Source organism: Clytia hemisphaerica, unplaced genomic scaffold (genome assembly GCF_902728285.1).
Source record: "Clytia hemisphaerica strain Z4C2 unplaced genomic scaffold, Clytia hemisphaerica genome assembly, whole genome shotgun sequence".
NCBI classification, from domain to species: Eukaryota; Metazoa; Cnidaria; class Hydrozoa; order Leptothecata; family Clytiidae; genus Clytia; species Clytia hemisphaerica.
Genome location: NW_027103430.1, coordinates 279395 through 294259, shown reverse-complemented (window position 1 = coordinate 294259; position 14865 = coordinate 279395). Strand labels below are relative to the sequence as shown.

General features: G+C 35.3%; 1 protein-coding gene across 1 annotated transcript; it reads left to right on the top strand.

Moving 5' to 3' along the window:
* Positions 1 to 150: 150 nt before the first annotated feature.
* Positions 151 to 10286, top strand: LOC136797971 (innexin inx3-like). The gene is made up of 7 exons (XM_067054556.1): positions 151 to 260; positions 1149 to 1405; positions 3568 to 3703; positions 4116 to 4185; positions 4571 to 4796; positions 5345 to 5577; positions 9827 to 10286. Exons 2-7 carry the CDS (start codon positions 1232 to 1234, stop codon positions 10182 to 10184), a joined length of 1197 nt encoding a protein of 398 aa, XP_066910657.1. The 5' UTR covers positions 151 to 260; positions 1149 to 1231; the 3' UTR covers positions 10185 to 10286.
* The last annotated feature ends 4579 nt before the right edge of the window (positions 10287 to 14865 follow it).

Here is a 14865-nt window from a genome sequence, read left to right as displayed (position 1 = left end):
AGAGAATTTTCACGTATTTAAGAACACTTTAGCGTTTGGAACGTAAAACCCCTTTTGTAAGTTTTTGAAATAAAATAAGATAAAACATGACAGCGGATGTGAAAAAGAATAGAGGAAAGACACTTGATAATGTATCAAGTTTTCATGAATTTTTAATTTCTTTAGACTAGAAAAAGCTAAATAACATACTCGGCGATGAAAAACAAAAACTTAAGTATGCACTGCCTGGATGTTGCAGTGAAGACACCCAAGTCAGAGAGGTATTTTTTATCATATAAATTTACTTGACTTAACTCTCAAAAAATTTGTTTACTCGTTTTTTATTGAATCATTAAACCATTTTTTGGACGATTTAAGCTTGGTTTTACCAGTCTTATTGAGAACTACTTTAAGGGAACAAATTTTCACGGGAAGAAAATTTCGTGGAACAAATTTCGCTGAATTTAATTTTGCGGTCTGTTGCGGTCTTTCGACAAATCCGCGAAATTAAATTCCGCGAAACACGAATATTCTCTTGATTTAAAAAATCACCTATAAAATTTGTCTTTTTAGGGCAAAAAAGGCCATATTTTAAACAAAAAATCCTCCCCACTGCGAAATTAAATTCCGCGAAAATTACTTCCCCTAAGGTATTTCATTGATTTTTTATTTTAATTTTAACGCCATAGGCTAACATAGATATTAGCATGGCTTGGGGTTTTGGTACTTTTATCACAGTCAAAAATTATGTGACATTTAGCAACCCAAAATTGGTCTTTTTGGTAATTCTGGGAAAAAAAAGAAAATATAATATGATATAAATAACTAAACTTAAACTTTTTGAGATATGGATCCTAGCACGGTGCTATCTCAAATTTTTGGACGATTTCATGGGATATTTTTTGAGGTAACCTTGCAATCACAGGAATAAACGGTTGTCTTTTGGGAATTGAATAAGTGCTCTTTGATGAGGAACTGCCAATAAAAATACTACGAAAAATCATTTAATGGTGGAAGGAGGGTGAACAATGATGTCATTACTGCGGACAAGGCTTGAACATGGGAGATCGGCAAAAATCTGCCAGTTATTTTTCCAGTGTCTATAATAATTCCTTGGTTTTAGTGAGCAAAAGTCGGAAAATTAAAAAAAGACATTCTTTCATTTTTAGATACAAAACGATTTTGCTGACTCGTCGATATTCGCTGCACCAATCAGAAAAGGATCAAGATTGTTTCCACCAATCAGACGAAGATGTTCGCCTCCATTTTGAATGTCATCGCTTTCAAGCAGAAGTCACGTTACGACTACCCATGTGACCAATACACAAGGCTGTTCATGCCCAAACTCTTTTTTGCCGCTTCCATCATTATGACGTGGAATTATTTCAATGATCAAATCACATGCGCCATCTCCAATGACGTCAAGGTACACGCTCTTTTTTTATAATAACTCACCACTGAACCTTCCAGATTCATGGATATATTCAACGACAAAAAGAATTATATTTTGATTTGAAATTGAAGTCAAGCTTTCATCACCGTAATAATAAAAAGCCGACAAAAATAAGAAGGGTTTGTGGTAGGAAAACAATATCTAATTCTTGTAGTTTGTCGAACAGAAATTGTCTCGCATGGAAATATATAGAGCAGTGCAGAAAAAAGTCCTGAGTTAGTTCGACAACCACAAAAAGGGTCTAAAATATTACGAAAACCATACATAAATTTGTGCTCGTTGAGATGACTAAACCCTACCCGAAGTCGATTTAAAAAGACTACCCCTTGATTGTCAGAAACATCAAAAACACGAGATTGTTTGGGTCTCAAAAATTTAAAAATTGCAATCTTAAAGGTCTTAACAGAATGTAAATTTCTTATATTCACGCCTAGGACATTCCACTGGGATATGCAACGAGGAAAAAAAGTATTACGAAAACGCTCAATTCGTATATTAAGAGGATAAATTACTCTAGGGGCTGAGTTAGGTCTCGTATGCGCATCGGCGTATAGTCATTTTTTCTTTTGATCATGAAAGTATAGTCCTTGAAGAGTCAGAAAACGTTATTTGGATCAGGCACAAATTTCCATAATGACGGATTTTAGATTTTCAACCCTTTTTAGCCCTCTTGCTTGAAAAAATATTTTTTTGACTTTAAACATAGACATATTATATACCAATCGATCTCAAATTTTATGCTGATTAAGAAAAAGGTCAGAATCATGGTCTGAAAATTTCGTTATCTCGAGCTATGAAGTACTTTCGTTTTCAAAACTTAGAAAACGTAAGTACTCAGAAGTACTTCATAGCTCGAGATAACGAAATTTTTCTTTATCAGCATAAAATTTCTGATCGATTGGTATATAATATGCAGGGTTTTAAGCTCAAAAAAATATCTTTCTTAGGCTAGCAGAGCCTAAGAGCCCATGTGACGAAAGAAAATTTTGAATCCGCCATTATGGATTTCGAAATTCATGTAGAAAAAAAACTTTTCCTGAATTTTATTATTTGAACGGTTGGCAAGACCCTCCGAAAATTTCAAGTAAATTAAGTAAGCCAATCAAATGTTACAGCCACGCAAATCTGGAACCAAAAGTAGTCATTTCAAAAAATCGAAATCGAAAGTACTTCATAGCTCGAGATAACGAAATTTTCAGACCATGATTCTGACCTTTTTCTTAATCAGCATAAGATTTGTGATCGATTGGTATATAATATGTCTATGTTTAAAGTAAAAAAAACACACGTTTTCTGACTCTTCAAGGACTATACTTTCATGATCAAAAGAAAAAATGACTATACGCCGATGTGCATACGAGACCTAACTCAGCCCCTAGAGTAAATAGGATTTCTTGTTCTTATGTTAACTAGTGGATGTTAAAGGTTTTGTTTTAAATAAGAGTAATATCGTTTGCTTCCTCATCAATTTTAACCTTTTTCACATTGGATTGACACGGACGTGGAGCAAGATTGGTAAGAAAGAGGAAAAGAAAAACATATTTTTGCTTATATCAGCATAATATAACAGTAGGAAGACACTGTCCTGATATGAAATATGTGTCTGATATGAAACGAGAACACTTATGTAAAAATAAAAGCTGTATTGAGAGAAATGTTATTGGAAAGATGCGTGTGTGTAAAAATCTCCATCTCTTCATCAAAATACTTTGTGTTACAAATAGGACCAGAGAGTGTTGTTTATCCGCTTATCTTGAGTATGCCAGAGTTGATAATGCTTTTCCCAAAAAATAAGTTTTTGTTTATAGCCTTGTGAATATTTTCTTCATAAGAAAGAAAAAAGTTCCAACATTACAATCATTATTAAGACATGTCTTTTTCAGCTCCGTCTGCTTCGCGTTGTTAATTTTATTCACCCCTTTTTCGACAATTTTCGCTCATTCTGAAAAATTAAATTTTACTTTGAAAAGCGATTACTCAAAAACTACCAAACCAAATTTAAAAAGTCACAGCTCAAAATTTAAAGTTAGGCCTTCCTCTTTCTGATGAAATTAAATTCAAGTTCATATCTTGATCTCTTCTGCTCAAATGACAACATATTATTCCTTACAATCTCATTGAACTTTCTCTTTCAGATCTCACCAGACTTCATCCATTCGACATGTTGGATCAACGGATTTTTCATCTACAAAGAGATGCATGAGCGAACCAAGTATTCTCATTTTTATGGAATACCTCAAGATATCGATCGAGATGGGCTCACCAAGGATGGTAAGGTTCTGTCCCCTTTCTAAAAACAGCAAAATTAGTCTACGTAAACTCTTTTTGATTCTAAAGCATACAGGAATTTCGGGCTGAGGCTCATTATGCGTAGCAAAATTTCAATTTCAGCCTCAAATTATACTTAGTGTATATATGCTTACGAAAGTTCTTTTCAAAACATTGTCTCTTTTGGCTAACTTCCATAATTGATTATATTCTCACGTTTTGTGTTATAGATCATAACACCCCTGTCTAGTTTATCCCATTTTGAGCCTTGGTATGCTTATAAACGTTATGAAAAGGGATACACTCGAAACCTGTTTGCTTTTAGGATAAGTACATGAAATCTTTTCAACCATTTGACTTTCAGCTGCTCTCGCTAACCTGCTATAACCACTGAAACCATTTCATCCTTTTTCAGGACACTTATGTAGTATGAAAGATCGGAGAGGGGACGGTAATCCGAATTGCCACACCCGAATGTCCAAAAGGTAACCTTTCACAAAGCCTCATTCTTGCTTACCATCCAAACAAAGAAACTTTTACAAATGTTATTAAGAGCTTTACATCCTTCCTCTAAATTTTCTAAAAAAACAGCGAATTGATCTTATCGGAGTTTTTGATTTTTCTAAAAAAGCGATGCATTGTGGGATTGTTTTGGGAATATTACAATAGAAATCTCTTAGAAATTCCTCGAGTGAACTCTATTGTAATACTCCCGAAACAATCCCACAAAGCATCGCTTTTTAGAAAAATCAAAAGCTCCGATAAGATCTATTGATCTTAATCTGTATATTGCTTTCTAACTAAATAACATCTGGATGACTTAATGATTTGACCGAATATCCGATGTTACCAATATTCTCTTCTTCGCAGGTACTTTCTTCACTATCAATGGCTACCATTTTACATCTGCTCACTCTCCGTTCTGTATTATATCCCTTACATCTTTTACAAGATGGTAAACAAAGACATCATTTCATTGGTCAATAATATTCGTGCACAGCAACACGGAGACAAGATTGCGCGAAATTATTTTAACTACCGTGTCAATTCGAAAGTGAAAATCCATTTCATTGTGACCATGAACTTCTTTGTCAAGGTAAACAAGCTTTTGATGAATTGACCTTATCGGAGCTTTTGATTTTTCTAAAAAAGCGATGCATTGTGGGATTGTTTCGGGAGTATTACAATAGAAATTCTATTAAGGAATTCTATTAATTAATACTCCCGAAACAATCCCACAATGCATCGCTTTTTTAGAAAAAAATCAAAAACTCCGATAAGATCTATTCAGGTATTTCTATGATTTCTCCTGGGCTTCTAATTATCTGAACCCTTTTAATTTCCTTAGCTTTCTTAAACGGTAACTCGATGTCCTTCAGGATTTTTAACAATGCATACTACTAGAAAGTTCTGCACGTTTTTTCATAAGAATCGGAATTTTGGTTGTCCTTATTTGTTTTCAAGCTTAATTTTTCATAAATATTTTTCTTAATCTGTTTTATTCATTTATTAGGTCAAAAGTGGTTTATGGGGCTGGGATCGTTCCTAATGTTTATAGGTTTTGACCAAAGTTAGCCTCATGTTCTCAACAAAAATCATTGCAAAATAACGTCTAAATAGAAACATGATAAAATTTACTTTCAGGTCGGATATGTGGCTACCAACTTGATTGGTTTCTTCCTGACAAACGCCATCTTGGAAGGCCGTTACTATGACTACGGTTACCGTTGGTTACAGTGGAATATTTTACCGAACAAAATCGCATATGATATGAAGGAGAGAGATTTCCCGAAGCCTGGGAACTACTTGTTACCACCTGTTGGGATTTGTGAATTGTTGGCCGCTATTCGTGATAACAGAGGAACACATGTTAACGAGTGAGTAAATGAATGAATTAAGGGCTCTGACCATAGTGAATTTTTCATAATTGAAGTGTTTAAACTGTGTTTTCTGACTGATGTAACCAACAGAACCATGACATGTTATACATTTTATGTTTGGCAAACTATTCCTGAATCTGAAAATTCAAAAATTGCATTGAAAAAATTGATAAAGAAGAAAATGAAGACATTTCAACTTCGAGGAGCTTATTTTCGGCGAAGTAAAAAGATTTTTAAAACATTTTTGCACTAGATGGTGTATCTTTAACAAAACTAACAATAGATTTTCGAAAAAATTTTGTGAAAGCTTCTTTTTCTCAAAATCTTGAAAATAGTGTGCAACTGGTGGGTGGGGGCGCCATTTAAAAAAGATTGACTTCGGTCCCTTCAGAAAAATTTTCCCACAAAGGGGAAGTCTACAATCTATGGTGGACTGAAAAACACTTCGGAAAATACTTCACTAATACACGTATTCAAGTAATGTTACATTTGTCACGAATGATGACATGTGGCTTTCCCTATCTACTTCGTGCTATACAAAGCGTAACAAGTGACGACTTACACATTTCATACTACACTTCCATGACTATTTGAAACATAACCTAACTTTATTATGAATGCGTGTAATACTATCATACTAAACTTACACATCACCCTCTACCATGATAACACAATACAAAGTACACACCATAATAAGACAATGTATACAATGTACCCCTCAGGTAATGGTAATTGCAGTAATTTCGGTAATCACGGTAATCACGCCCTTACGCCACAACATATCGCCCTTTATAACGCCACACCATAATAAGACAATGGATACAATGTAACCCTCAGGCAATGGTAATTACAGTAATTTCGGTAATCACGGTAATCACGCCCTTACGCCACAATATATTGCCCTTTATAGCGCCACACCATAATAAGACAATGTATACAATATACCCCTCAGGTAATGGTAATTGCAGTAATTTCGGTAATCACGGTAATCACGCCCTTACGCCACAATATATCGCCCTTTATAGCGCCACACCATAATAAGACAATGTATACAATATATCCCTCAGGTAATGGTAATTGCAGTAATTTCGGTAATCACGGTAATCACGCCCTTACGCCACAATATATCGCCCTTTATAGCGCCACACCATAATAAGACAATGTATACAATGTATCCCTCAGGTAATGGTAATTGCAGTAATTTCGGTAATCACGGTAATCACGCCCTTACGCCACAATATATCGCCCTTATAGCGCCACACCATAATACAAAGGACCAAAAGCATATTCAATGATGTATCTATTTAATGATCCAAGTGTTAAAGAAATTTAAAGCCTGGAGGCTGTTTTAATAATTGTGTGATGAATTATTGAAAGTCTGCGACGCTCCCTCCGCCCTCTGGATTATTTATATTCACGAATTGTGCCATGGCTAGATGTCCAAGTGGATTCTTGTATCACTTCAGATCCACTTATATCTGACAAATGCAGTGAGGAAAATATACTAGGATGATCTATTACATTGAAAATATGGTTTTTGTTGTGAATACAGTTAAAACACAAATTTAATTTAAATTGACTAAATCAAAGTTGACGTGGACTTTGGCGCAAAATTTATAGATTGGTGCATCACGTGAAAGTGATAATTTGGAATTTCTGGACTATTTTGCTCCAGATGGCAATCCAATACCATGTTTGAAGAAATGCAGGAACGATAATTTGTTATGAAGCTTCCAAGAAAAAAAAAGCTCTGTAAATTAAAGGACTCTAACTGCAGAAATGGCTTTTGGGGGCGCTATAAGGGCGATATGTTGTGGCGTAAGAAGGGTGTGATTACCGTGATTACCAAAATTACTGCAATTACCATTGCCTGAGGGGTACATTGTATACTTTCTCTTATTGTGGCGTTATAAAGGGCGATATATTGTGGCGTAAGGGTGTGATTACAGTGATTACCAAAATTACTGTAATTACCATTGCCTGAGGGGTACATTGTATACATTGTCTTATTATGGTGTGGCGCTATAAAGGGAGATATATTGTGGCGTAAGGGTGTGTGGCGCTATAAGAGCGATATGTTGTGGCGTAAGGGCGTGATTACCGTGATTACCAAAATTACTGTAATTACCATTGCCTGAGGGGTACATTGTATATTTTATTTTATTTATTAAAGGATTTACAGTCCAGGCACACTAGGGCCTCTAAACCGGTCTATCTACATAATGATCAGGTATACATTGTCTTATTATGGTGTGGCGCTATAAAGGGCGATATATTGTGGCGTAAGGGTGTGATTACCGTGATTACCGAAATTACTGCAATTACCAATTGCCTGAGGGGTACATTGTATACTAACTTTGTATTGTGTTATCATGGTAGAGGGTGATGTGTAAGTTTAGTATGATAGTATTACACGCATTCATAATAAAGTTAGGTTTCCCTTGCTTTTTGTGATTGATATCTGTTTTCCCCCAGAAAGTTCCATCTGTTTCCAATTCAATATCATCTTTTTTGGAAACAGATATCTGTTTCCCAATTTATTATGTCATCTCCTAGAAATATTGATCTGTTTCTCTCTAATGACGTCGTCAGCTGGATCGGGGAAACAGATAGTTTTAAAGAAAAGGTCTTTCCTAGAAAATCGGATCTGTTTCCCCATTTTTCAAAAAAAGCTCTCTCCTGGAAAAGGGAAACAGAAATTTCAGGAAAATGGGCTCGTTGGCTGCCTCTGGAAGTAGATAGGGAAAGCCACATGTCATCATTCGTGACAAATGTAACATTACTTGAATACGTGTATTAGTGAAGTATTTTTTGAAGTGTTTTTCAGTCCACCATAGATTGTAAAATTGCCCCACAACGCCACTGTTCATAACGTCATTTTTTTAATTTAATTGCTAATTGCTCTTGATAGAATAAATTCAGAAACAACTTATAAAGACAGTTTTTTGTTAAAAGTGTCAAGGAACGCAAAACAAATGTTTTATCTCCAAATCTGCGTAACCGATCTTTTGACTATGGTCAGGACCGAACATAACACTGATTGATTAGGATGTTCGGATGTTCAAACTCTCTCATTCGGGTACATAGCTAGGGAGTCCTCGACAGTGATTTCAAAACTTATTCACAAATATCTCCACACGGCTTAGGGTAGAAAACATATAACTTTTCAAATTTTCGCGCATCTGAAAATATCTTCTCCTCTTTAACGAGGGCATATACGGCGTATAGTTACTATCAAAAAATTCAGGTACATATCGGATGGGTGAATTGACTTTTTAAGCAGCAATTTCAGCCGTTCTAGGGAGTAGATGAATGATTCTTGAGCAACGTTAGAACTAAAAACAAATGTAAAGTTTATTTTGATCAATACTTAAAATATGAGCTTGGCCATCCGACATTGAGCAAACACTCTAAACTTTACGAAAAATGTTTGTTTCAGGCTCGCCGGTTCAAAAATTTTACGATTTTATAAGAACAATGAGGCTCAAAATCTCAAAAAAATAAGAAAATTAAAGAACAATGTTGTGCCTGAAATCGCTCAATTTCAAGCAATTTAGGGGTAAAAGTAATAAAAATTGGGTATAACGCCTAAAATACCTCAATTGCATCATGTAAATAAGAACAGGATAAGAACAAGTTGAGACTCAAAGTTACAAATAAACAAGAACAGCCGAGCCTCAGCAAAATTATGCTGGTTCTTATAAAGAAAAGTATAATGAAGGATCAAGCTGGCAGCGTAGCCTTTCCTACGTAATTTTGTGTACTTTGTCCTCATCTCGACGATCCATCTAAAACTTCAATGAACGAGCGCTCTAACTTAGGTTGGAAGGGTACAATTTTAAGTCTGAGTTTTAACATTAGACTTAGAGGACCTGAGGATCCAAAAGTTCAAGAATGGTTCAATAGGGCTCAGAATAATAGCCTGGAAGTCTATGAACCCCTCCCTAATTGAAATATTGTCGATCAAATTTAACAAATACGGACTTTCTCGCCCGAACTTTAAATTGCTAAAAACGAGGAATTAACCAAAATTCTCAACATATTTTGACCGAGATTGTAGAGGACGTGGATCACTTCATTTTAATTAACTTTTTGCTACCTTTTCAAAGTCTATCTAATTGACTGGTGTCTGGCCTCCAGGTCGACTTTGACGTCGGATGGTCAAAAATGCAACAAATTTCACAACATATCTTCTTTCTTTATTTCGTCTTGAAATTTTCTCTCATCTTTTTCTTTATTTTTCCAGCCACAAGTTTGTTTGCGAGATCTCGCAGAACGTGATGTACCAATATATTCTGTTGGTTGTCTGGTATTTCCTGACAGCAGGGATTATTATTTCCATCACATCATTCGTGCACTTGTTCTCTACGTACGTCCGCGCGGTCTTCTGGATGCATAACCCATCTAATTGTCGTGAGACCATGCATGGAAAAATTCAATCCTTGCTCACACTGAGAGAAATCGAGTATTTGGACATCATCAAAACAACAAATATGGCGCTTTATGGGGATGTGCTGAGAGAGCTGACCAAGGCACGACCTGATTTGTTCGCGCTCACTAAATACTTCGACAACGAATCTTCTTACATGGCAAGGAGGGTGTGAATAAGGAGGTGTTTTGGATCTATTGACAACAATACACATTTTCTTATAAGGAGCTTTAATATGGCTCTAAGCCTGGAGTTCCTTATTTTTCCAGATAATTTCAGCCTTTTCTTTATCGAGCTCCTTATTTAATTGGCTGCCAATATTGGATTTACTAAGTATGTAACCTATGTTTACATAAAGATAAAAGGTGTATTTCTTCTCAATACTTTACTTGCTTACGCATTCATCAGTTGATTAGAAATAACAATATATAACAATGGACTACAGTACAGAAAAAGACGTGTATTAAATGTTGTTCGTCAATATTTTGTCATCTTTTTGTTTAGGCTTTGGTAAATGTGATCAGTTCACGGTTTTTTTCTGGAAAATCCCATTCGTTAATGCTACAATTAAGGTCATACTTTAGAGCACTTATAAATCACTTGTGGTTAAAAAACTTCCCGGTGTATTTCACTTTTTTCTCAAATATTATGACCTTCATTGAAGTACCATTTTCAGCCTCGACTTCATTATAGACATGTTCGTTATCCCGGAATCCCGAAAATTGAAAAAAATTATAACACTGTCACACCGATTTGTACAGGTTCAAATACCGGCATAATGACAAAAAATAAGGCCAAATACCGTCACCGTCTGATTTTAAAATACCGTTTTCCCGTCTTTTTTTCGTCAAATCCCGTAATACCGTACTAAAAAAGACCAATCCCGTCACACCGTAAAAGTACAAGCCCGAACGAAATGTCACTGAAAAATGACGTAATTTTTCCGACTTTCTCTCAAAACTTTCTGATGAAAAAAAACAAACAATTTCGTGATTTTTTGGGCAGGAAACGAGACAATTGAATTATTATTTTCGTGTTATCGTTTCTGTTTCATTTATGATTTTCTTGCACCTGTCTATCACAGTTTACTGATGAAAATTATTGAAGAATTGAAACGATGAAAATGAAAGCTAAAGACGAACCCTAAACATTCTATTTATAGTTTATCATGACCCTAAATTTCATAAAGTTTGAAGTGATAATACACGCTTTTTTTTATAAGAATATACTTTATAAGAATGTCCATGATGTAAATGGCCAAAAATAATACAATAATGACCGGTTAGTGAGGGCTGTACTGAGAAATATTGCCCGAGGTCAAGTAACCGGTTAACAATACACCTGTTTCATGCTAAGAATATCACCATTATGAAAATTTGCTACTCAAGCTAAGAATGCCATTTTTAGAGCATTTTCAATTATCAATTGCCAATTAACCCCAAACAGTGGCGTTGTGGCAGGGGGGCCGGGGGGAGGGGCCATGCCCCCCCTCTCAGCAGAGATTTTTTAAAGGGGCGCCGAAAAGCAACGGGCGCCAAAAGAGTTTTTTTTTAAACGCCCCAATCTTAATAAACATACTTTATGCGCCTTAAATTGCGCCCAGGACCAATTTTACTAAGATAATTTTAAAATACTTGCAATTTGTAATTGGTAACTTCTTTGCAATCTAGCTAATTTACAAGTTTTTCTTGTGTAAAATATAGTATTGTTAATGATAATCTCACTGTGCTCCAAAGACCAATTTGCTGACAACAATATTGAAATCATAAAACATCTTTTTTTTTTAATTTCACATTGCTTCTTTAAGTTTATTTTCACTCTAGCAAGTGTCAAATTTGTCTATTTTTATTTAGTAATTTAAGCTATCTTGGCAGTCGATTTAAAAAAATATCTAGTCGGCCCCAACCATGATGAGGCCTGTTTTTCCCTTTTCCATTTATCACACTTCTCCATTAAATATTTTCTTCCTCACTATACCTAGGAATTAGTAAAAGTTTAGAAACTGGTGGGTGGTGGCACCACTTTGGAAAATTGGGGAGGGGGGTGGGCATTTAAAAAAATTGACTTTGGCCCCTCCAGAAAAATTTTCCCACAACGCCACTGCCCCCAAAGGCTCAGTCCTTTCACAAAAATGCATGCAAGACGTATGTACTAAATGTTAAATCTAGTCTGAATTAGGATCCTAAACCTAAGAATGCTGTAAGAGTATTTTAGGATGATTTTCCCAAAAATGTTAAGAATATTCATGATGAAATGGATTTACACCATTCTTATAAAAAAATAAGTGTGTAACATACTTATGGTACTTACCTTGTGTTTTGCATCCCTCTCTAAGGGGAATCTGTGATTTTATTGTTTGCGCTACGTAAAATAAACATTGTTTCAAAAACCAAAAAGCTTCTTTAAAAGCCGTATTCATTTTCGGGACTTGGTACCCAAATAAGGGAAAACTCGTTTATATAGACGAAAAGCGAAGTGTATCATAGGTAGATAGGTGCAATACAACAATTAGATTACAAAATATTAGCCTTTCGCAATCCAACAATGTCTATTTTGAATGACGCATCGTATTTTGGCGCCTTTCTACCAATTCCCACACTGTTTAGAATTTCTCTCCATTGAAGGCTTTACACGTGGGATAGTAGTTTGTCTTTTGAGTGGTATAATAAGCCCTCGTTGAACAGGTTCTTCTAAATAACTAGCACCGTCAGACATTGATCAGCCTTTGTAATTCAAATGTCAATTTGTGAGTATTTCATCGATTTCGGGAAAGAATTGTGATTTTATCTTTCCACCTTTTGTCATTGGGATTTTCGATTCGGGAGGGTTTTATTGGCTTCCAGGCCTTTTTAGACCATTTTCGATCCTTTAGATCCTGATATTGCCTATAATCTCGAGTCTAATGTTTAAGAACGATAAACTCGGTAAACATTCACTCACCATCTGGATAAGGCTATCACTGTGTCTCACTAACATTCTTCCGATTGGTAGTGTGTAGGTTTCGATCACAGACTTGCACCACAATATGGGAATATGGTGATAGACTGTCGACCTTCACTCATATATCATTTTCTCTCAAGCCGGCTGATAATCGAAGTATCGATTGACGTTAAATGAGCTTTATAGTAAAGCTCAAATTGCAGATGTAGAACGAACGATAAGCTCGGTATACATCTAATGTTAAAACTCAAGGTGTGGGGACACGAGAAGTTTCTTTCGCGTTGGTGCAATGCAGCATGCTACATCCCACCAACCTAAAACGCTTTCTCGTATTTCCACCCCATTTTTCTTTCTACCAAGAAAAGTGAAATCTTTCTTACTTTTGTTCTTAGGACGTATTTTGGGTATTTTTCTCACTTTTTGTCCCATGAAACACAGAAAGAGTGCCTCCAAGCCTTCAGAGTTAAAACTCTACTTTCCAATCGTAATGTAAGGCAATTTTTGAAATTTTGAGGGAATTCCCCTCTTGCACCAAATATTATGGCAAGCATTGTATGGTTTTGGGGACGGATAAATATGGAAACATTTAGTTCTTGCCTTTGTTTTTTCACTATGGTAATCGAATTGCCCATACATTATTTTTCTGTTTTTGCACACTTTCCTGATTTGACTTTTCATGTTTCTAATTTCAAATTTTTTCCACTTCATTTCCCTATGTTAATCAATTTTTGGTTTGATTTTTAATTTCAGGATATTTGCGTTTATAATTAACGTTCCATTTCAATGTCAAATTTCAATTTGTTTTCGATCCCACATGGGAGTGTCTTTAATCAAATTTGAAATTCGAGTGGGTCGGTCGGCTTTCAAACTGTTTCTTGGTTTGCCGGATGAGCTTTCGTTGTTGTCATTTTATGGGGTTTTTTCATGCTCACTTTCTTGTGAGGAAAGTTGTTGACTATAACATTTGGGCCTTGAATGTTTATCGAAGTGCAGTAGTACTCTCTATTTCTCTCTTATGTCGCGGCAAGGTTCATATAGGGGGATTATAGATTTGTTAAAAAGTTGCAAGAAATTAAACTTTTAATTAATTTTCGTTGAAAGGTTTAATTACTTTGCCAATTTATTTTCATTAAAATTAAAATTTAAATTAGAAGATTTTTAAATTATTTTAGGATTTACGTGCTAAAATTGATTAAATATTCAAATTAATTAAAGCTACTATGAAGTATACATGTGATAATCCGCCCCAATATAATCAAAATATATGTTCAAAAATATCATTTATTTTCAGACCACTCAGTGAGGCACTACTTATAAGTAAACTTTCTTTGGTAGCCAACAACTGCCACATTTTACTAAATCGATTTCAGGATAATTTGGATGTTTCAGTTAATTTTTAAACATTGAATTAAATAGACGATATCGGCTTCACATAAAAACTCAGATTTGACCCCCGAGAATTCCCCACAATGCTTTGTGCAGAAAAAATTTCACCGTGAACTTTTTTCCGCACAAAGCATTGTGGGGAATTCTGGGGGGTCAAATCTGAGTTTTCACGTTAAGCCGATATCGTCTATTGCCACTTCAGGACAACCCTGTCTTACAGCCCCGGTGGAACTTTTTTCTCAATGAGGATAAAAATTCTTATTGAAATCCCAATGGGGATAGAAATTCTATTGTTTCAAGGTTAAAAAATTCAATGGGGATGGTTTTGAAGTGCAATTTTTAATCATTGAATATCACATGGGATAAAATAAAAGTTAATTTCTCAGTGGGGCTGCAATTCTAGGGTATTTTCCTACCGAGGACCAAATTTTTGCCAATTTTTCCAGTGGGGCAGGGGTCTCAGTGGGCCTGTGAGACAGGGGTATTACAGGTATCTAATAAACTTCGAAAACTATCCGATTTCCACTTTC